This window comes from Amblyomma maculatum, unplaced genomic scaffold (genome assembly GCF_055883805.1).
Source record: "Amblyomma maculatum isolate TAMU_Amacu unplaced genomic scaffold, ASM5588380v1 scaffold_13, whole genome shotgun sequence".
NCBI classification, from domain to species: Eukaryota; Metazoa; Arthropoda; class Arachnida; order Ixodida; family Ixodidae; genus Amblyomma; species Amblyomma maculatum.
In genome coordinates this window covers 22,929,374-22,953,863 of record NW_028146738.1, presented here as the reverse complement: position 1 = coordinate 22,953,863, position 24,490 = coordinate 22,929,374, and the positions used below count along the sequence as shown (strand labels likewise).

The window sequence follows — 24,490 nt, the reverse complement described above, 5'->3', positions numbered from 1 at the left end:
CTGTCCTGTTTTCCCTAAGGCAGAGGAAATAATTACTTGGCAAACTTTGTTTTTTGGTGCATGCTGGAACTATTCGCAGTGGCAATGACTGTACAAAGATGGAATCATGAACACAGCACTGTTCATTTATTTATTGTTTTGACACTAGTCTACATGCTTGTCTACAATGATAAGCACAATAGGGCAAGTAGAAGCAACATCTATCCGATAAGCTGCCGTGGGATGTTTTCTGAAAAAAATGTAAGAACTAAATGAAGTCGGCACTAGAAAAAACTGTCTAGAGCAGGTGGCGGATAAATTCTGTGCAAAAATAGTAATTCCACAGATTGTGTTTTGAGACTTGAACTTTAGGAGAAAAACTAGAGGCAGGGCTGCTTTGGGAGAAGTGGAGAGCATTTTTTTCTTTCGGCAGGCGTTGCACCTCCAGGCACTCCAAAGTACCGGTAATAAAAGTTTACTTGAAACGATACCTGTGTTCCACGATTGCAGACTTTCCAGTAAGCTGGCAGCGAGTCGCTTGAGAGCTCATGTGATGAACAGCTGGCCTTCTCGGTTGAGGCTAAGGTAGTCGCGGGCACGGGCTCGCTACCACACTGGAGCTCCAGAACCGATCAACTGTGCCGAGCTGCATGTACCAATGGAACACCAAATTCCTATATATCCGATGAAGGCAACGAAAAAGGCAAAGCAATTGCCCTCCTGATACACTAACCATCATCATCATCAGCTTGAATATACCCGCTGGAAGGTGAAGGCCTCTCCCATAGTAAACGTCAGGTTCTTGTTTCTTCCAATCTTCCGCACCTCTCCAAGGTGCTCCTCGATTCGGCAGGCGACGTGTAGTTCACACGCACACTGAGACGAAGGCCAACGAGCTTGCCGTAACAAAACGAACATTAACTTTATATAACAAGAACACGACTCACAGGGTACAGAAAACTTAGTTACACGAGACAGAGAGACGACACACTTTACAAAAGGGACTGGGCGAAAGACTAACTGCAAACTGAGCGCATCGCTCTTTTTTACGACTTCTCAGTCGGGGCCTGCCTGCTACGCTGTCTTCGTCGATGACTAGCCTCAGCACAAGAACCAGAACCGTCGATGGCTGCGCGGCGCGCTTTTAAAATTGACAGCGCAGAAGTACAGTGAACTAGAATATTGGTTAGTGTGCTCATAGGCGCCGCTCGAGGTGTCCCCGTCGGTGTCGACGGGGAGCGGCGGCGCGCGGTGGCGCTGCGCGCGTCTCCACGGTAGGTGCCTCGAAGCGCGCGCGCTCCACGGGTAAAAGCCAGTGCCGCGCCGACAAATTGAAATATTACCGCGATATTTGCGTGGGTTTTGCTGAAATGGCTAAGCGGACCTTGAATTGAACTTTACTTCTGCGCTGTGCACATGTTCAAACAACGTTAATCAATGCGCTTGGCTCGTTGGGACGTTCACGTATAGTGTATGTCACTCGTGCCTGCATTGTTTCGCTGGAAAGAAATTATAATGCACTGCATATTCGGGGGTTATACAGCTCTTTCCATTAATGTTTAACGTCAATAGCAATAGCATGGGATTCATGCCAGGGATAAACGAAGAATGAAGGAGTGTCGGCCGCAACAACTGTTTATTCACAAACACCCAAGCTGCAGCACACAAAAACAAAAGGGACATGGAGATGACAGGTAGAACGAATGCATGTAATTCTGACAAAGTAAAAGGGAAGATGCATTATTTACAATTCGCGTTTTTTGCAGAACAGGAGGCGCACCACAAGGTTTTCAAACAGCATTAACAGATACTGCATACTTATTTGGAGAGACATAAAGCCACTGCTTTATGAAACATATAAACAGATTTGTCACCGCTGCATATATCTATGTTCACGCCTTTTGCTGCTTATTTCCTTCACTTGCTCCAGCACTTCACAGCAGCGTTATAGCAATGGCTTATTAGTTTGAGGTGTTTCGCCCATTCTCGTTTTTCTGCCTTTTTTGAATTAATCCCTTTCACATAGAAGTGCAGTCTGGTGACTAAATAAAACCTTATTACTTATTCAGATCGGCCTTCTGCGTGAACGGGGCAACCAACTTCTTTATTCAGTCTATTTCTAACCACTTCCAAAATATCAAGAATACTTTCAGAATCTGTTCGTTTGGGACCGATTCCTACTCTTCTGTTACTACGGGTATATCGGGCAGACTTGAAAATTTTGTTTTCGAGGACCCATCAGTTACAACACCAGTGGGTTGTTTCTTTGTTGTCTTTCTTTCGGTATTTTGTTTTTTAAGATAGGCCGGTAGATTCGGCAATAGCGTCGGAGCGGCATCGGGGGATAATGCTGGCTTCCCACGAGGGATGCGGACTTCTTCCCCGTTCACAATATGAACATAGTCCCGTAGAACGAAACGAGGTTCGAAATGAAGCTCACAAACAGCCCAGCTACACAGCTCTCATCCAGTCACTTGTCCGAGTGACGGAGGGAGGTTGAGTTCCCACTGATCTCCCACTGCTTCCTTAGAGCGTCATCTTTGGGAACGCCGAACAGGGCTATTTTTGGGCCACCTTTAGTATGCACATAGCCAGTCTTGCATCCAGGCGCGTAGCAATGGTTTTGACGACGGGCCGGCATATTTTGGTTTGGGCCTATCTGCAGTGACGCGGTAAGTTGTTGTGCGGCTTTATGTGAATTATATATGTGACCACGTGGAAGCATCCGCTATATTCCTTTACGCCGATGACACTTTACTAGTATCAGGCAACCCCGAGTTTTCATGTGCCCTGGCTAACCTTCAGGGGGCGCTATTAAATTTAGTGATTGGTTTGTCTCAAACTTAATACAACTAAATAGCACCAAATCCCGACTTGTCTGTTTTCGTAACCCGCACAAAGATGTACCAAATATAGGTTCTATATATTTACACCCCTCATATTGCTCTCTGTGTTTTTGTCAACCTATAGCTAGCGTCCCGTCGGTTACGTATCTTGGTGTACCCATATACAGTGATCTGACATGGAATACTCATGTTGACCCACATTTGTAAAAAACTTAGAAGTGTTGCATGTTTGTTGTTTAATTTGAAAACCATGATGCCTTTTTCTATCAGAAAACTAATCGCCCATGCTCTGGGGCAGTGTTTAAATTAAGATACGGTATGTGTTGTTTAACTGCTCTTTCACATGGAGTTAACAGGATTTTGAAAATCATCGCTACAAGCGTCCTCTACATGCCACAGGAGAATTTTCCCAGCAGTGTCTTTAGAGCAGCCGGTTTGCCTTCTTTTGACAATCTTTTTAAACAAATTGTAGTACTAAAATATTTTTGGAGCAGTGCATTCAGGCACATAAACACGAAACCGGTACCGTTGAGATATGTCCCTCGTTATCTTAAACCGAGAGTCCGCATTCATTACGGCAAAGCAACAAGACGCTATTATGTTCCAGCCATCTTCAACGAACTACTGGACGACGTATTTTCTTTGACCACCCGAAAAACATTGAGAGTTGCTGTTCAAGCGTTAGAGAACATATAATATGTACCGATGTAATCAGTGCATTTTTGATAGCGTGTTGTGCCAAATGTTTCTTTTTTTTTGCCTCTGATGGAGTTTTGATGTGGCGCGAAGATTGCAGCGGCTGCCGGTTAATGTCGCCGCACAAGCCCGCTTGTGGCTTCGGCGCTTCCGTATATGTATGTTGTTCTAACTATACTAAATAAAGATTGTTATTATTATTGTTATTAGCAGTCTGTCCCAGTGAAGTAACCGGTTAGTACAGGCCACATCTCCGTTTACCCCATCATGTGCGAAAGAAAAGCACCAAGAGTTCTGATCTCCACGCAGAACACGCATACACCGACGCACGTGGTGTAGTCAACACTCACTTTCGACGGGAACTTAAACAAGAGCCTGAACTGGCTTTTACTAAACAAACGTTTGAAGTGACCTCCGATAAGCGCTAAAAAAACATGCGCACATGAGAGCAACAACGAAGCCACAAATGCACACAACACAGTGACAAATTGAACCGGCTGACAGCGACGGGCGGAGCAACATCCTACCGTGAAGTCTACCGTGGCGCCACCTGGTGCCGGCGCCGCGAAGCAAACGCCTGTCGACGTACGCGGGGCCTCCGCTATAGTGCTCTCTACCTCCGCTCCCCGCAGAGGCACCGCGGAGTGAGCACACTACAAAATATTCTAGTTCACTGTAGCAGAAGCTTCTAGGCGCGGAGGAGGAACGGAAAACAGCTTAGCGCTGCCAAAGCTATGCCTCCCCCCCCCCCCTCGGCCCTCTGGAGAGGTCTCGAATTTTCTCGAACATGGTCGGCACGCGCGGCCCTCCCGCGCGAAGCGAGGAGGAGGGCTGGGACCGTGCGGGGGAATGTACGCGTGACTCCGCCCATGACGACGAGGGCGAGGAGGCGCAGCACGGTGGCCGAGATTACGTAATCGGTCGCGTCGCCTTCTCGAAGCTTGTAGCCCATTCCATCGCTGTTTTCCGCGGCGCGCGCGCCGAAACATTAAAGAAAGGACTACCGCGGTCTTAGAGCCATATTCTTCCAATTAACAACCCGGTCCTGTGCTAGCTTCGGCCACTTGACCCCTGCGAACTTAACCTTATCCACCCACCTAACTTTCGCCGCCCCCTCCTACGCTTTCCTTCCCTTGAAATCCAGTTTGTTACCCTATGCGACCATCAGTTATCCTTTTTTCGAGCTACTTGTCCTGCCCACTCCCATTTCTTCGTCTTGATTTCCCCTAGAATGTCAGTGGCTTGAGCTATTTCTCTGACCCACTCTGCACGTTTCCTATCTCTTAATGTTATCGCTATCATTTTTCTTTCCATAGCCCTTTGGTTTGTCCTCAACCTAAGTAGAACCCTGTTAGACTCCAAGTTTCAGCCCTGATCTCATGGAAATCCAAGGTAGAATACGTCGTACAAACTACAGGCTCCAACCGGCATTTTTATACTGATGAAAAAAAAGTGAAAAAAAAAAAAAAACACGCGAAAACTCAGCGCGAGCGAAAACTCGCAATGCGGAGGTCGCGGCCACTCTGTCCTCTCATTGGTGTACGGCGCCTAGACGTGCGCCAGTGAGAGACCTACGAGGGTGAGCAGCTCGGCGCCATGCGTGAACGCTGACGCCGAAATCTAGCACGGACAGATCTCGGCGCTCCGCTCAAGTTTGCTGGCGTCTCGTACCGCGCACATGTTCAAACCGGTTTCTGCATACGCTAACAGCGCCGACGCCTAGGATATGGCGTTGGAGTTGAACCTTTACGCATCATTAACAAAAAGAAAAATGCCCACAAATTTGGTGTCTACAGTCTTTTAAGTTTAAGACTGACGCCTTGTTCCGCAGCCGCTACGGCATCAACAGTGCCTAAAGCGGGAAGTTGAAAAGCGTGACATTTTACAACTCGATTTATTCCTAGATCATTACATTCTGAAGCAGCCCTGCTGGTTTTAAGGTACATGTACTTCAAGTCAGGGTTATTTTATTTTTATTTTTTTGCATGCACCCATACCTCATTACTCAAGTGTGTCATTACGTACGGTGACTTCCCCATGGGTCTGGTCTCGATATCAGGGTGGGTATATGGCCAGTGAGTCTGCTTTCGCAGGAGCCCAATTAATTAGAACGGCAAACCAGGGTTGTTGTAATGGACTCATACTTGAAACAACCAGCGCGGAAAAACATGGACAGAAAGACAAAAAGATCAAACGCGGCGGTGTACGTTTGTTCCCTTTTCTCTGTCCGGTTTTTTTTTTTTTTTTTTCATGCTGATTATTTCCGGTATGATTCCGCAGAATCCTCGATACAGTTGAAGCCCGGGTAATTGGCCTCCTCTGACTGTTGGCCACAGATATCGTAAAGGTGTCTCTAGTGCATAGGTATAGCACAGGTCCTAATCACGGTGGTCCCGATGTCCGTGTGGACCGGAATAGGTAAGAGCTGGCGTGTTTGCACTCAGTTCGAGCGCCGACTGCTCGTAGACTGGTTGCTCACCGTGCACGCGATAATTCTTGCTAATCTAAGCCACTAAGATTTCACAATATATATACCTATATATATATATATATACCTATATATATATATATATATATATATATATATATATATATATATATATATATATATATATATATATATATTAATGGGGCAGCTGCGCACATTAAGTTTAGAAGGGAAATGAGCTGGGCGTCAACAAGTAGGGAGTACAAAGGATACCAGAAAAATCGACTAAATATGTGCTCGTGAAAGACTAACCCTCAAGAGGCTCACTCAAGGCAAAACAAAGCACGAAGCAATCCTCCGAGAAACTAAGCTGGTCACAGCCATCTTAAAACGAAACTTTAAAAACCTCACAAAACGTTTGACCGTCATTCAAGCTAAGTCCTTGAGGAAGAAATTGCGCGTAATAAACAGTAGAAGCTCGCCTTCGAAGTGTAGAGTAGTAGAGTGAGGCGGCTTCCGTAGACAGCATGCAGTACGTCCGCTTGTATGGGTACTTAGCTTGCGCCTTCCTGCTTGCCTCGCCGTAGATGCCATGAGCTAGTCGCGCTAGAGGTGAACAGTGTTTGCTACAGTTTTATGGTATTGTACAAAGAACTGCACTGAGAAAACCATACATACAGAATAAAGAGAATAATAGCGTCTTCTCCAAGACGCGGGAAAGAAAACGAAAGCTTAGCCTTTAACACTACCTTTTAGTTCTCGACTTTTTTATATTTTTGTTCAGGTTGATTTTTGGGGAAGAAAGGCGCAGTGTCTGCCTCACTGTTATTGGGCACCTACGCTTAATTTGTAAATTCATTTAGAGAAAAGGAAATTTGGGGCAATGTCTGTCTCACTTTTTGATGAGACACCTACACTTAATTGATAAACTGGTTTATATTAGAGGAAAGACATAGTGTCACAGTTCTCGGTGAACACCTGGCCCACGCCATAAGAGGAGGGAAGGAGTTTGACAGTAATATACGTGCGCAAAAAGACGAGACAAAGAGGAGAAGTGGACTGTGCCGTGGTTGTCCACTTCTCCTCTTTGTCTCGTCTTTTTGCGCACGTATATTACTGTCCATCATGGTTCACCAACTCGCCCAATCAGCCGTTCTTCTAAAGGGGTTTGAGGTCGAAGGTCAAGGAAATTTGTGCAGCGGCCACTGAAATCCGAAGTTGCACCCCGAATATTAGTTGGTTGGTTGGTCTATGTGATTTAATGTCCCAAAGCGACTCAGGCTATAAGAGTATGGTCAGGGAAGACAGTTGGGCTAGTTGGTGCGTTTTTGTATGAATGACTGCGACATTGCAAACTAGCGTGGAAAAAGACAACGGACAGCGACAATAAGGTATCGACGGGACATCACGCTGGACTTCATCAGACGTTTATTTCACACGTAAAAGAATTTCACACTTGACATTAGCGCATGCTCAGGGGACCCCCCCCCCCCCCCCCCCCACACACACACACTTCTTTATCAAAAAAGCAAGCTATATTAAACAAAAGCAGAAAAATTCAAACCACATGGACGCACGTGTTTTCTACAAATAATTATTTTTTTTTCGTGAGGGCTATTGACGGGGTGCTCGGGCACATATCCCCTGCCTTATCACTGCAAAAAGCTTCAAATATTTTCCTGTCAACCTGCCTGTAGGGTCGCTTCAGCACTCGCGTGTGGCAAAAAAAGTGGAACGCATTTTTGTTCTTCTTTGCTACCTTCTTTTTTATATTTTGCATTTGCGGCAATGTGCCTCCAAATGGCCGCTGGCCATCAGAGCTACGACTAGAGCCTAACCACCGCGTAGTCCTACGCAAACACAAAGACTGCGTAAACACCGGATGCGAAAAAAATAGATTAATTATTTGTCGAAAAACGCGTGGTCATAGTGGTTTTAATTTTTTTTCTGCTTTTTTATGATAGCTTGCTCCTTTGATAAAGAAGTGTGTGTGTGTGGGGGGGGGGGGGGGGGGGGGGGGGGGCAAAAAGAGCCCTCTGAGCATGCGCTAATGTCAAGTGTGAAATTCTTTTACGTGTGAAATATATGTCAGTTGAAGTCCACCGAGCTGTCCCGTCGGTACCTTATTGTCACTGTCCGTTGTCTTTTTCCATGCTAGTTGCAATGTCACATTTAGAAAAGGCTATGAGAGATGCCCTAGTTGATGGATCAGAAATTTCGACCCCCTGGGGTTCGTTAACGTGCACTGACATCGCACAGCACACGGGATCCTTGCTTTTCGCCTTTATGAAAAAGCGGCCGCCACCACCGGAATTCGATCCCGCACCCTTGGGCACAGCAGTCGAGCGCTCTAACCACTGCACCACAGCGGCGGCTGCTTTGAAGAAAATATTCTACACGGCTCAGCTCCGGTGAACTTTTTTTTTTATTTAGCTCTATCGTGACAGTCGCTGAGTGACACCAGCTCCCGGCCAATACATGCGGCCAAGAGCTAGGTTGTACATGTGTGTTAATTAAGGCTCAATTAGAATCACAATTAAAGTTTTCACGACCGTCGCTACCAACGAATGCAACGAATTGTGGCGTGAACGCCGAGAAATGAATGACAATCGCTCCATACTGTGTATATATGTGCCATAGTTTTTCAGGCCTACCAGCTAATCATTTGGGAGATATGTGATACAATTCGCTCCGATTGGGTCGCATTTAATCTCCAATTTCATTTGGAATCTTTCCCAACGGAATTGGAATGGTCCCATATTTTTTTTTTATTTGTTGTTGTTGTTGTTGTTTGACTTGGTGAGCTAGAACAGTAAGCCTTTAATTTGCTCTGACAAGGCCGTTACCAATGACCTTCAAAATGAGCATTTTATATTAGCGACTGATTTACTGACTTTCTTACTCAAAGACCACATGAGCAGTGCTTAATTTCTAGCGGGAAGCACATAGGAAGCGCGGTTTTCGTTCACTTACGAGGAAGGCAAATAATTATAAAAAAATACTGACAGCTTCACTGACTGACTGATAATTTGTTTTATCTGAGCGTCGGAATAACCGCTATTAAAGAAAAAACAAAATACTGGCGCGATGGTTGTGATAGACTACATATTATTGTGTAAACGTTGTACTAAGCTCGATTAATACGTCTTCCTACAAAAAGGTGTTTTTTTTTTAGCTACCTGCTTTTCTTTCTTTTTTAAACCAAAACAAACCCCTTCCTTAACTTTGTGTGCAGAATAATTGCCGCTGTACCGGCAGTTTAAGTATACATTTTGGCATTGATCAGCATTCTTTTTCTGTTATTATACCCATATAGTGCTGCCGCGACCGCAGGATGGCCCTAATGTGTATCATGATTTTTGCGATCATAGTTTTGTTCTGGCCTGGATCTTCCGTCTTACTGTGCGTAAAGTTTACTATATTAAACATGCTTAATTATCTTGTTTGGCGCATTATGTACAGTGACTTTTGCTTATATACGTAGATTTATTGGAGGCGCATAGGTATATTTAAATACCTTCTTGCGAGGTTTTGTGAATGCATGCAGTGAATTCTTCGTTTCCAGTGACACTTTAGATCTTTATCAAGCTGTATATTCGCACTTCTAACATTGCATTGTATCTTCACATTTCTAGTCCATATTTTGCAGCCCTCCTGCTTTATATATGTGCTCTCTGTTGCGACTATAATTTCTGTGCAGTTACATATAGCACGATCGGTGGCGGCTGTTCCTGCGCAATAATTTGAAAGCAATTGAAGAGCGCCATTGAGATTTTTCCCTGACTGTCACATATGTGCAAACACGTAAACAAGCTTTCAGTTACAAAGGTTCATTAAAATAGCTGTCCTCAACTTGTTTATTTCATGTCCTTTACGCTTTCAATATCGGTGGCATGCACCGCTTGGCTGATTTCGAACTGATATAGTTGTAAATTTCGTGTGGTACTTTCTTACTTATTGAATAGCAAAGCTCTATCTGTCACGATTTCTGGGGCATAAGAATATTTTCTTATAAAACAGCGCATGGACACGGGACTAAGAAGGAGGAAAAGACACACACGGCGCTCAACTAAGAAGGAAAAGTGACGCGTGTGTCTTTTCCTTCTTAGTTAGCGCCGTGTGTGTCTCTTCCTTCTCCCATGTCCATGCGCTGTTTTATAACAAAATGTACAACCAACTCGTCCAAACTGCCGTTCTACTAAACAGTATTTTCTTTTATGAAAAAAAAATACATATTTTACTTGACAGTGCGCAGCAAAACGCTTACAGCATCTAATACACAATGACAATGACAATACATTTAATATTCATGTATTTGACCCCTCGATATAGTGTTTTAGAATCAATTCTAGAACAACATACCCTCAACAAATTTACTTGGAGGAGGCCGCTCAGCAACGTCAGTTCACCTCGGACAAAATTTCTGGCTTCACCGCTGGATGTCGCGTTAAAAAATGCCAAGCATTGAAATTAGCTTTAAGTGTTATGATCAGTCTCATTAAATAGGAACACAGAATGATAAAACAGAGTTGTGAAATAAAATGGGTTTTTATTTTGGCGGTTGAAAAGCGAGTTGAGAAGGCTTCCCTGAACAAACGCGCTGACGGCGTTGTTTCGCTGCGCGCTAAGAGGTACGCTCTGGGCTAAAAGCTTGTATCGACAACACAACATATGGACGCCTACAGCACACCGTCAGTTACCTCCCTTTCCACCGGCCCGAAATGGACTGCACAGGTTACCTTTGCATCAGCAGTGTTGCGTTCACAGGCCTCAGCACAAAATCACTAGAGTGAAGCAACCCTGCCAATTTTCACATGCAGTGATAATCTTTCAAAAAGGAAGTCGCTAAGTGCAGGAAGATGTGCTTCAGACGCGGCAGCGAGGCACACATGCAGAAGCTGGCGCAGTTCTCGACCCGCGGCAAACATACGCCTGGCGTTGTCTGTCATCGAGCATATTTTGCCAAACCAGCTGCGATTCCGCGATAAGAAAACTGCAGGAGAGGTCCTGTTTTAAGTGAACCTCGCTATAGTGCAAGAGAAAATGAAGTTAATCTGGGGCCTGGGCTGTGGTTAGCGCTGCTGACGGTCTGATTGCTGTTTTCGATATTTTCCGCCAAAAATAAAGACAGAGAAAAAAGGAAGCCCTCATGGTACAGTAAGATGTTTGTTTTTTTCTAATCGCGAGTAGTGTTCTTGTGAAACTAGTGCTGCGATACAAAGGCAGACAACGGCGCTAAGGAAAGGGCCAGTGTTAGGGATGAAGTCAGGGAGACAGCGGTGTTCTTAGGGTCAAACTTGGGCGGCTTTGCGGGCGGGACCTCGGATGTAGGGGAACTGACGTCGGCGCCAACTTCCTCGGCCTGGCAGCCGTAGACGCTCAAGAATGCCGAAGGAATTTTCTTCACAATCCAGGCATCGGCATCTTGAGCGCAGGTCTTGCGGCTCTTGTCTATGCAGTCGTTGGTCCTGGCCAAAATGGAGCTGTATATAGATGAGAGGAAACAAATCATTCATTATGCAATAGTCAATCGCTTCCTTGTGTCTCTCGCATGTGCTAAAAAATGAGACATGTTCTGGTGGACGCCAAGGACGCGCGATTTTTGAAAGGCACGCGTGATGGCCAAATTTTAATGAGCCATGACACCAGGCGTAATCATGTTTCAAATTTATATATAAAAATGAGGTATTACTATGGGTCGGCTGCATATTCTTACTAAAACCAGGCGTCTAGTTGTAGCAGTAAAACATTTAAGTAATGAAAACATATCTAACAGGTTGGCGGTAGTTGGAGGAAAAGAATGCACTCTTCGGTCGTTTATTCGCCTTGAGTGAACAGCCAGGCTTCCTTTGTCGTGAAGTACACACTGAAAGACTGGCAGGGCAATAGAGCCATATTTATTTGGCTAATACATCATGTCGGGGATGAACAGGACAATTTCTTGAAGCCTTTACAGATTTTTGTTTCAAGAAACGTCAGAGATATATCGGTGCGGCCTGTTGAATGAGATTGCACAGCATGGGAGTTCTTGGGGGCAGTTCCATTTAAAGACAGTTATTAACTGAATTTTACTATCCAACTTTTTTTATGTGTGGTTTTAGGGCACAAAATATATGAAACTGAAGGCGATCAACGTCAAAGGTGAGCCAGTTTTCAAAATTATTCAATCGGCATTGTGTTCCGGCTGTTAAACCATGCTTTTCCCGCGTTGCACGCCATCAAAATTGTGCCGCTGGAATTTGTAATGCGGAAAACGAAGACGAAGCCTGTCCATTTTATGATACAGTTGAAACACGATTAATCATTTCGTTAAATCGAGTGAGGCATTACTCGCTCCTATAATTTGGTACATTCGATTATAAGGTGCGGCGGCACCCAAAAAGCTACCGCGGCGTCATACCTAAATGCGGCTAGCAAAAATGACCGGCGCCGTTAGCGCAAAGAAACAAAAATTGTTAGTCATCGAGAAGAAGCTGAGAGGACTACAAATTTATTTTATAGCAATCAAGTGGGTGATCTTTGCGTATGCGCGCTTTGTGAGTAATGACCGCACCGCGGTTTCTCGTATAGGTCCGAAGTGCTACATATAACTCTGTAGGCCTAAAACGCTGAGCTTGAGAGAAGCGTGCACGTAAAGGAAAGGGGACATACCCGCATAAGCACAATGGTGAACGGACCACACGAAGCACGCCAAAAAAGGAAAAAAAGAAAAAAAGCACCGAACCGCAACATCGCCTATCGAAATGCGACACGAGACTTTTTTTTTTTTTTTTTTTTTTTACCGCTGTCACCATCTGGTGAGTTCAACTGAACACTACAACTCATGTTTTGTGCCGCGCAGTTAAAACAAAAAAAAAAAAAAAGCGGGACGAAGTTGCTCCGCGCTGTTACCGTGGGCTCGCAATCAATAAATTTTGGGGGGTGCTCTCTATAATAGACCAGAAATTGCCCCTTTCCACCTCATTTTTCGAAAAAAGGTTCGTTAAATTGGGACAGATCACGGAATTGATTTCGTTATTTCAAGTTAGTCAAAGCATTGGATCCTATGGGCGTCTGAGGAGGAATTACAATATCTTCGTTAAATCTGGACTTTCGTTAAATCGGGTTTTGTTAATTCAAGTTTTTACTGTATATAAGAATATAGCGCGATTTCGGCGACAGTACCATGACGTGCAATGGCGCCATTTAAAAATTATGAACACGAAAAAGCAAACGCGTCCCGCCATGGTGGTGCAGTGGTTGAGATGTTTGACCGGAGTACCCAGGTTCGATGCCTACCACCGGCGGCTGCGTTTCGATGGAGGCGAAACGAAGAGGCATCCGTTTGCTGTGAGATGTCAGTGTATGTTAAAGATGCCCAGGTGGTCGAATTTGTCAAGTCCTCCACTACAGCACACCTTTCTCTCTTTACGCTTTCACTCGCCACCTTCCTTCTTTCTCTTACGGTGCGGTTCAGGTGTCCCCAGAAGAAGTGTGATAGATATTGCGCCTTTCCTTTTTTAAAACCATTATTAATAAGCCAACGCAACAAACTTCTATATGGATATTTTTAACGGTCTGTATATTTCGAACTATATTGCCGATTAGGCATATTTAAGAAAGAAAGTACCTTTAATGTTGGCATGCTTCAATTTTGCAACATTATCATGCTTCCTCAAATAAAAATAAAAAGTTGATTTGTTAATTTAAGTAATTAACTCTCAATTAACCGAACTCTATCACGTATGCGACGTCCGTATTGCTATACCACCCTGCACAGAACACCAACGTATCTCTCACGGTGTTTAAATAATAATCTGTAAAAATTAAAATAAAATGTGGCGTAAGTACGTACGCTCATCGTTCAACAACACAACGGGCCAAAAAAGCAACTGTTTAAAGTCGGCAGCCAGTTTCACCTCTCATGTGAATGATACTTGCAGCAATAGCTTTCTTTGCTGCGCGCCAAATTCCATATGTCACCGCCGGCACCGCGATCCCCCAGACGTGCATTTTAAAACAGTAGTGCGCACACCATTGCTTTTGTTCAGTAGCTCCTAAGCTGCATTGCCAGCGGGTTACAATGCGCTAGAAGTTCCCTATAGATAAGTTTTCATATGCGCCGGCGTTTTTCGTGGGCATTCCGCGTTCGTCCATGCTGGCATTGTCTCTCCAGTTCATGAGACCTGCCGCTAACAATGAGCAGCCATTCAGATCGACCTCCTCACGGCGTGAGGTCCCGCGGCACATGCTATAGTGCTTGTGTCGGAGACTGCCATCGGCAGCCACCTCCACCGGTAACTTACGGCTGTGTTCCTTTTAGCTCACGTCTCTGGAGCGACAAAAGGCACGCGTGGGCGGGTAGGCAAGCCTAAGCCATTGACGTCACGAAACGGAATGCGCTTGAAATTTGAGGTGTATCAAAAAGCTTGCGTTGGCGTTTGCTTCGATGTTCTGCAGGGCGGTGACACTACGACAGGCGTCATGCACGTTGTATACATGGCCATCTGCGTTTCCGACAGGTTAATTTTCATCCAACTACCAAAGGTTCTGCAACGTATGCTACAAGCCTGGTTAGATCAAAGGTCAAAATGCATTGAGTTAATCTTCCAAGGGAACTATTGTCCAGCGCACACAAAAAAAGTGCAATTCCAATGCGCGTTGAGGCGTCTTTCTTCTCTGTCTATCAAGTAGCGCAGTATTCCACAGAATGATCAACCAACTGGCCCCCGTGTTTGCATTGTCCTTCTCGAAGCCGGTCCATTTAAAGCGGCACTCAGATCGGGCGCGTAAGTGGCGTGTGAACTTTCTGCATCACGTGTGCAACCTGTTCTCTGCATTCTGAGTAGGTACGCATGCCGGGCAGTCGACATAAATTGCGCCAACTGTCATCGTGGTACAGCCTCGAAGGATTGTGCCCGCCTGGCGAGGAACGGGCGGTGCAAAGGAGGGACGGATGAACACATGGGGTTGCCACCACTAAGGTTCGATGTATATAGGGGAGTACGTACAGTGGCTGTAATGAAGGATACTCCAGACGTTTTTGTCCCGCCTCTACATAAGCCGGAATTGTTGCTGAAGACAGAACTTGACCATACCGTAGATACGCCGCAGCGAAAAGCTGGTACCCCGCTCTCAGTGCCCCGAACGTATTGCTTATCGAGCACGAGACCAAGCTTATGTCCAAGGCCAACGGATGCAAGTGACGAAAACAGTGAGGGACAGCACACAACAAAGGCCCGAAATGCACAAGAGGCACTGGACGAGCACAATTCAACCCTCGCCGCTCTTCGGTAGCAAGTACAACGGCTCCATTTGTTTGGTCGTCAGTGTGTGTGAGGTTGTACGGAGGGAGAAAGAGGAAAATCCATGCATCTGTGCCTGACGATTATTGACGCGTCCCCACTACTGTCGACATGCAGATAGAGCGAGAAAAATGGGAGTGAAGGAGGGGGAAGTAAATAGGATACAGTCGCGCACATCCGTATTCACAGTTGGGCCCTCGTCCCAGAGATGTCTTGAAGGATCTAGAGAACGACTCGGAAAGCCTTGAAGGTTTTGCGGCCGCGATGAAATAGATCTCGCACGCTTTGCGAGGAAAGGCCTTGTCACTCATAAGCCGCTTTCAGGAGGGCTCGGTCAGCAAACGCGGGGCACTCAAGAGGAAGTGGTCGATGGATTCCTCCGGGTGACTGCAATGGGGTCCTTTCACAAAAGGCACCACGTTGTTTCTGGGAAGGCGTGCCACTGTCCAAGGCTTGGTGTTGCTTTTGCAAGTGGCGCTCGTTCTGCAATGGCATGGGCAACGTCCCTGCTTGTGACACATATGGCTATATGGAGCCAGTGAGACATTTACTGTGTGAATGCCTTGTGCTTGCAACAAAGGACTGGAGCTGCACTGTTCTGCGGACACGAATTTGCAGAATGCGCGCCAATCCCTTCCTACGCCCTTTTCCGGCTCTACTTCCGGTTGCGTGACGTCACATCATCTACGTCACATTAATTCGCTTCTTGTTTATTCATTTTAGTCTTCGGTACTTTCAAATTGCGCGCCAATCCCTTCCTATGCCCTTTTTCGGCTCTACTTCCGGTTGCGTGACGTCACATCCTTGACGTCGCCCTAATTGACTGCCTTAATTAACTACTTCAATCTTTGGTTGTTTGAAATTGCGCGCCAATCCATTCCTGTGCTCTTTTTTAGCTCGACTTCAGGTTGCGTGACGTCACATCCTTGAGGTCACCTAAATTGACTGATTTAATTGACTACTTTAGTATCTGATAATTCAAATATGGCGCCAAGCCATTGTCTAATCAGACCATTTTCGCCTTTGCTTTTTTCATTTTTGCCTCTAATTAGTTACCTAATTAACGTATTGATCCAATTATTTTTTCGCGCACAACATTACGTCACCCTATATCGATTGACACCACTCATTAACCTCTACGACTTCTCAATTACTCACAACAGCTGCGGACATGATTTTGCGTGGTTTACCTCTAATTAATTACCTAATTACCTTATCGGCCTAATTAATATTTCGGACACAACATTACGTCACCCTCCATCGATTGACACCACTCATTAACCTCTACCACTTCTCAATTACTCGCAACTGCAGCGGACACGATTTTGCGGACGTTGCCTGCGGACACGGTCTGCGTACAGAAATCTGTGAACATAGCGAAGTAAGGGTATCGCATTAATAAATAAATCCCAAAACAGGAGTAGGAGGCCTGGATAGCATGAACAGTACGTTTCTCAGCCGCAGTCGTTGGAATTACGGACAACCCCCTTCACGACGGTGCGTTTTTTCTCCTCCACGTTTCGAGTGCGTTTGCCATGTATACACAGAGCCAACCCGGATTTTGCTCTCCGCGAGACAATGGGTGAGGGTTTCGTGGTTCAATGGAGCGCAAGCGTTTTCGCGTCTTTTTCGGGGCCCGGCAGGCGACGCGCGGTGGGAATCCGAAGTAGGGTGCATCACTGCGCGCGTGCATCGAGGCGCCTAATCCGAAGGTCTCGTTCGAACGAGCGGAGTTTAAAAAGTGCGCTCACTGCAGTCATGAACAGCGCCTATCGCTACGTCCTCGGTTTTCAACCCGCTCCACTCTGTATCCCTGCAGTGCGTAGCAAATTGGAACACACCTCTCGTTAACCTCGCTCTCGACCTCTTCCTCTATCTCTCGATTTCTTCACCGGCCTTTTTAGGTGCTTGCAACAAGTGCGCGCAGCCCGTCACATGCGCTGCTCTGTTTCCGCAGCCGTTCATCTCCTACCCTCGGGACTACTTTGGAAGCGTCTATACATATCCACTTGTACCACGGCGCGCATGCAAACATAATGTGACCCTATTGGCTCGGCAGCTCGTCGCTCGGATTTCCGCCGTGTCTGAAGTACCTTGTGAAGTTGCCGTAATTAGCGAGAAGTTCTGCGCACGTCCGTCATTTTCTTGCGAACTTCGTCGGTTGGACGGTACCTCTGAAAGGTGCTGAAATAGGTCCTCTTCACCTGCAAACGCTGCCGCTTTACGATAGCGGTCTGTCTTTAGGTATCGTTGGACGCGTATATATGTGGTGTTAAAAAGAGCGCTGCACACAGGTCGTCACCGGAGTATTTTTTTTTTTTTTAAAGCGTGTGTGTTTGTCGCCACCGTCTCAGTAGGAGTAAAAAAGAAAGGCCACGCACTCGGGCGTGACCAGAAGTATAGGGCGAAGGTGGAGCTGCCATTCCACGTGGGCGTGATCGCGTGACTGTACACATGCACACAGCCAGTGTTTTGCGGCTTGTGTTTGTGCGTATGGGTTGTTAACTTCGTATTTTCCGCATTTACGCGAAATGAAAACGCATCAGTTAAGGAACCCTTCGCGATGAATCGGGTTTCTATTCGCATACTCACCGGCACTCCCCTGGCGAAAGCATAGGTGCCTCGATGTGGACATTGTTGGTGTTCAAGCATCGCTCAAAGGCTGCCAGATCATAACAGGATGCCACACGCCGAATTTCTGCGGAGAGAACAGTATTCTCAAGTTCTGCATCTCAAAGCGCCCGTATACTGCGCTACGCGGGCAGTAAACAAGCCTGTTTTATTCTGGACGTTCCTTACATAACAATGGCAAGAAGGCTCCGTGGGTTCTTCTTGAACTGTGGGCTAACTTACGGTTCAGAGATAGCCCCGAGACAACGTGTTTACCTTGGTTTCCTTTTGCAGTCTTTCTTGCCAGAAAAGGCAATCTGGCTCTCCATTTTCTCTGTCTATTAATCGACGCGGAACAAAGTGCTTGCGTTGTGAAACGCCACGCAGCGGCTGTTGCTACCTCGCAATGCAAAGCCCCTTCAGCTGCCTCTTTTTTCTCCCCTTTTTTTTAGTATCTGGGTGAAAGCCCTGAGTACTGCTACTTATTTGTTCCCCTGGCCGATCAGCCGATGTCCCGCAAACTGTCAATGCATCGGGCAGGAGCTAGCGTAACGGCTTCAAATCACGTAGAACAGGCGTGCGCGGGCAGTGTCCCTTCGGGTCGTCGCGCACGGCTCCAAGCATATAACTAGCAACCCCTACTCACTCTTCAAAAGTTCTCTGTCGCCTTTACAAGCTTCTTGCCGCACAGAGTCGATGCCTGCCTGGATGAGGTCGAGAGGTTGGCCTTCCACAATGGAGCAGCCGTAAAGAGGATGCTCTTCGAGACAGTTCTGGTCTCGGCGACTGCGCAATGAGAACATTGGTCAGATGAGGTACAGCAACAAAATGTTTGCTGCTACACAGCATCGGAAAATGCACTCGAACTCACTTATAACAAATCTGACGAATACGTCAACTGCTTTAGTTGTATGTGGACTTATCAAACATGCAAAGGGAGACGGAAGTGATGTTAAATTTAAAAAAAAAAAAAAACGTTAGTAATGCGCGTCTATTTACTTTTTTTTAAGCTGACCAAATCATGGTGCTTTCAAAGCTCTTTAACGTGCCCATGTTTACTTCGCTGATACTTTCGCTACCGAATAGCTGTTTTAGGCGTACGATATTAGCAGTCGTGATTGGGTGTTCAATGCATCTGGTGGTATGAGCCGACCTCTTTGGTTCTAGAAAAAGCTGTAAGGAAGCAGCCACATATTTACTACAACGCGCGTCAACGTAGAACTCCTATTTTCGTTTTCTGTAGCTGTCTGATCAAGGAAGAAGCACAGGAAGTGGAGAGCCAACTGGGTATTCACTGGCTGGGCCAGCAAGGGCTACCGCGTGACTATCGAAGTTTTCAAAGTCCTTCAAATAGCTGTCATTGTTAATCATCAACCATACACGTGAAGCAGTTTCGCTTTCAACGTCGGCCCTTGTCTCACACCAATCACGCTCCTGTTTCAACTTCAAACGCTTTGCACAGCAGGTGCATGCGACCGGTCGGTGTTTAGGTGGAGTTCACATGCCGCCTTCGATGTTGCTGTTCTGGGTCCCCGCGTTTGACCTCTGTACTTGCTGGAAGCACGAGTTTTTCCAATGCGGGTCGAGTTTATGTCGCCTCCTCTTTCGTTATAACTGAGTGGTGCGGCCACCGGTTGTTCCTTTTATCTGAGACTCCATACTGAATCCGTGATACATATTTTTACAACCCCACAAAGGTGGCTCAATAGTTAGGGTGCTCAACTATTGAGTAGGGAAACCCGGGTTCGATCCCGGCCGCAGCGGCCGCGCTTCGATGGAGGCAAAATGCAAGGCGTCTATTTAGCATGCGATGTTAGTGCACGTTAAATGATCGTAGGTGTCAAAATCATCCAATGTTTTCGACTATTCTCTCAAAGTCTGATTCACTTTAGTACGTTAAACCCTGTAAACCAAATCAAACGCATTTAGGCAGTGGTACCATGCACTTTCGTCAGTAATTAACGAGCTCTTTATAACGGCAGTGGTTATAAGTATAAAACGACTGTATTCAGAAGAAAAAATAAACTTAACAGGACTTTTCACAACGCGAAAAAAAAAACAATAACATTAATTGAGAACTAGAATTATTTGGGATGTACGCGGCTCCCGAATTGAATATTTTCACCTGTGCAGTATAAAGTGGGTCGCTCGCTACCACTTGTGAAGTAAAATCAGGTTAAGCCCATCATTCTGCATCGTTTAAAAGCCTCAAGGCTTATCGTAGCGGGGCTGCACCACTGTCTGTTATGGTATCTCTTTCCTTCATTTAACCGTACGTGATTTCATCATCACAAGGATAACAATTTGCCGCAACGCGTCAGTGCAGTTAACTCTCTTTGAGCAAGTCACAGTTGTCCAGACGGTGCGAGTTTTCTAACCTCATCTCCCCACCTCAACCTCCGCCGCTCCAAATTGCTTTTTGATCTTTTTAGTGTCCGCTCTCTACCTCGACAGACCATGTGGATTTCTGTCCTACGGACGAAATTTCTGGCCAAGTTTAACTCCTTACTCTTATTTTTAGGTACAACGTCACACTCTCGCGCTTGGTCTCAAACTGGCGCTATCCACTTTCTTTATCTTGATGTTACAAATACTATTGTTCTTCCTTTTGCTCGTCGGCATGCCATCTTCAGTCTAATTTCAAGCTTTCTTTCTTAAGTTTTTAAGTTTTCTTAAGTTCTTTCTTAAGCTTTCTTTCTTAAGTATACTTGTAGTGGGAGTAGATAATGATTTTTTTTGTTCATTTATATATTTGCACAGCTTGGGCGAATATTTCACGCCTGCTGTCAATAAACGTTTATCGTTCTCCCTTGAGGATGCATGAAACGCAGAAATTTAATTGGCACGGCTATTAATTGATTACTAGTAGTTGCGATGGTGTTGCACGGGGTTTCACGTCATGCGGAGCCATACTTCTGACGCTTCCCTTGGGCTAGGGCTATGTGTCGTCATTCGTACTCATGCGACTTTTTTATAGTGCTGAGGTCGATTTTAAAAATAGTTTGGGCAGATAGTGCGCTTAAATAAATGAACAAGTAAAGAATAAATGTACAAATCACACAAGTTACAGATTTTTCTTTCCACGGTAATTGATAAATATAAGGTGCGCATGCTGTTCTTTGCAAGGCATTACATGCCGAGTGCCCGCCACTCTTTCCAACCTAATATCAACACCATTTGCAGTGAATATTTGTCCCGGGTAGGTATGTGGCAAAGCGGTTGCAATGTACCAGTTAGCTTCTCAGTAACCTTGTCTCTCCGATGGCTCCAGTTTCAACATCGGTTTTCTTGAAATTATTTTCAAACTCCCCGTTGCAGTTCGCCTGTTTCTGTCTATAAAATCTCATGCCGTAATTTGTCTCCCAAGTTAATTAACACAATAAAGAGCTTTCCAAACGACATGCAACTGCACAGGACGGCGAACATTCGTGCTGTAGGGGTCATGCCCGTAGATCATTTGCTGTCCGGGAGCTGCACGGGAATGGCCGTGAAGGCTGCCGAGCGCTTTCTTGCTCACAACGCGCTTTCATTCGCGTAAAAAGTGGTCGTATAATAATTCACTGCTCGAGGTAAAGCGTTCAACATAGCATGTTTAGGTTTGAGCAGGCCGCACTGGGAGCTTGACTCGGCAAAATTCACTTTTATCAGTTTATTAAGTAAAGTAATACATGATCTACCAGCGGCACGGCGACAACTTCACGTTCGCTCTAAATTGCGTAGCCTCCTAATCACATCCACCAACGTGCGAAAAATAGGACGTATATCCCTCGGTGCAACTTGAACAACCAACTATCCAGAACTTCTCCCCCAATGTGAAAGGGATTATCACAAAAGCACGACTTTTGTGGTTTTTTCTTCACTAAATGTGAGGATATCTTTTGGACACACACCAAGAGAAAACTAGTGAGCTTGTCACGCGCAATTATGGGGTAATTTGTAGCTGAATGTTCAAATTTTCTTCCCTCTTATATTGCACACGGAGGTGTAAGTGAAATAGCACGCGAGGTCGCGGCGTTATGAGTCGATCATGCTCCTGTCGTGGTAACGAAAATTGGAGCTACACCCATTCACGAGTGGCACTAGGCGCCTTACGTCACCGTAACGGACGGAAGCAGATAAACAAGTGCAGCGGAGAGTCTCACCGTGGATTGAAGTGTTACATGAGTACGTCCTGTTTAGTTGGCAATAGCAGCATCCGAATCACTTTACAGGACCCCAACATGAGGGAGTCACAGATACTGAAAGAACGGCGGAAAGTTTTCATTTTTAGCAGGAGGATGTCACCGTCGCCCGGAATGTTAGTGTAAATACTGTCAATTTGTTGTCCCGAACTTCCATTGATAGAGCTTCCCAGTTTTTGTTTTTTTTCTACTGGCTTTTAAAGTGCATAGACGCAGCACTAACTTTCCATTAGGGCTGGTGCATGAACGGTTTTCCGCACGCAGTCGTATTCGCGCAGTTACCGCGTGCATAGTACAATTTGAGCAGTATTAAAAAACAGCACTAGTAGGTCAAAATTGTAGGACATCTCAGCGCCATCTTCCGCAATGAAAGCCGACTTTTCTTACGTGCAAGCGGACTGTTCTTTCATCGGGTCACCTTCCTTAAACGCAAAGGAAGTCGCCAGATCCATAGCTTCTTCTTTTAGGCACTCCAAGGCTTCATCCTTGTTGCACCGCTGCATATCAGGGAAAGCCGGCCCTGGTTGAGGCGCTGCGAGAAGGGAGGAAATCCATGTCCCTGCTTAGGGGCAAGGAAAGGACAGCACTTGTCCGGTCCTATAAACCGCCAAGGTAACACAACTCCTTGGCCTTGGCACCTGGTGCTGACAAATAGGCTACAAACTTCACATTTGCCTGCGCTAACGGTCACTTTTCGGCGGGAACAAAACGCAGGAATGACAGCGCACCATTTTTTTTTTTCGTGGGGTTAGGTAACACTCGGTGATCAACTAGCATTGTTCATCAGCCGAGAAGTGTATTTATTTTTAAAGCATCGCTCTAGATTTAAATTTTCCTGCCAGACACATATTATGAATGTCTGTATAATATTATGCTGTGCTCCTTAAGCCAATATTACTTCACTTGGGCTAAATCAACTCACAAGAAACCGCATTCGATATCACTCGAAACATTTCATGCAGTAGCACAGAAGCATCGTTGGAGCGGAAATCTGGCTTCACGAGATCGGCCATGGCCGAGCGCGGATTACTTGACGGTGTGGGGGACGTCATGAACCCACGTGACACGGACAAGGGCAATGAAGGGCTCGGCGTCTGTTGGCAGCTGTGCTCGGCTCCTTGCATGACAGCAACGCGCGTCAGGTTGAAATGGAGTCAGAATCAGCGCTGCAGTTCCTATTCTAGCCACTGTATCAGCGCCTCGTGAGCCTACAGCAGTGGAACATCTCCGCAAGCAGAGAGGGCGAGAACGGAAGTGCGCCCTCGTAAAGCCCCTCAATGAGGGGCTTTATGTCCTTCGAGATGGAGTCTCGGCGGCTGTACATGTTCAGCGTAGGTGGCGAGCAACAGTGAGTGACGGTGGAGAAGCAAGTCGAGCGCAATCTCAACGCGCAATGTTATGAAATGTCTCCTGAATTTTGTTTCACTCAAAGCGCATTAATTTCGACAGCAATCATTTTGCACAAAAGCGCCCCTGAAAAGGCGCGACCACGGTAGTTTTCGACTCTTTTACGGCGTGGGCCGTTATACGGTCCACCCTGAGCCGTCGCGGGGATGGGTCCTATCCAAGGCCCCCGATCCATGCGGCCTAAAAAGGAAAGTGAGAGAACGAAGAGATGGCAAGCGATGGAAGATGTAAGGGAAGAAGTAGGCGGTGAAAATGATTAATGTTTTTGTGATCAGTATAAGGCGGCGCAGCGCTTGCAACTCTCTTGAATGATTGTTTTTATCTGCCACCCTAGCATATGTCTTTTGAAGTGAATACCTTCGCTGCGATGTGCGGGGAAGAGGAAGGGAATATTACCGCCGGAAATTCTTCGTCTGAGAGTAAAATAAAGTCCGATCATGCCATACAAGCAAACAGGTGGGTGTGACCAGACATTATCTCGATTGAAGCTACAGGAGCCTCTCCCACTCTTCCCCCGCCCCACCTCTCCCCCGAAAAAAAAAATGTGGACGAAGAAACCACAACGCAAGAACCAAGGCTCGTCCGGGTCAATGTCGTATCTGTTCATTCGTGTCATTTCTTTTAGCTGAAACGATGCAAGTTCAGCGCTACGATGTTAAATCAGTTATATGCAAGAGGGCTACGGCCACAAGCCTTCCTCAAGTTAGTTCGATTACGACAGGTTGGCATTAGTGAGCATTACTGCTGAAAGCGAATAGCAACGAGCATATACCTCGAGATGCGCCGCACTAATGTGGGTGAAACGCAGTGTCGTGCTTTCAAAACGCGACTCACACGCTTTTTTTATGCCAGGGATATCAGACGCGACGTATGGGTGTGAAGGAAGTGGTCTGTCATCTAATGAAGCATGCCATCCAGTGAATTCTACCGTTTACTGGGTTCTTTTGTCTAGAGGTATTATGATGGCCCTGGTGAAAGATGGCATGCTGACGTTGCGGACTATGCACATGCGCGTTAGAGTCGAACGGGGGCTCTCACGCAGAATAACTAGCCAACTGT

At 46.0% G+C, this 24,490-nt stretch overlaps 1 protein-coding gene across 3 annotated transcripts in view; it reads right to left on the bottom strand.

The window, feature by feature from the left end:
* Window positions 1-10,478: 10,478 nt before the first annotated feature.
* The window catches only part of LOC146172357 (uncharacterized), a 49,622-nt gene continuing 35,610 nt past the window's right edge, over window positions 10,479-24,490 (bottom strand). For all 3 annotated transcript variants that reach the window (XM_084585863.1, XM_084585865.1, XM_084585864.1), the window contains 4 exons: window positions 22,412-22,556; window positions 18,490-18,629; window positions 17,826-17,931; window positions 10,479-11,432 (listed from right to left, as the gene is read on the bottom strand). In XM_084585863.1, coding sequence (XP_084441989.1) covers window positions 11,153-11,432; window positions 17,826-17,931; window positions 18,490-18,629; window positions 22,412-22,556 — 671 coding nt within the window. In that variant the 3' untranslated portion in view covers window positions 10,479-11,152. The remainder of the gene's footprint in view (window positions 11,433-17,825; window positions 17,932-18,489; window positions 18,630-22,411; window positions 22,557-24,490) is intronic.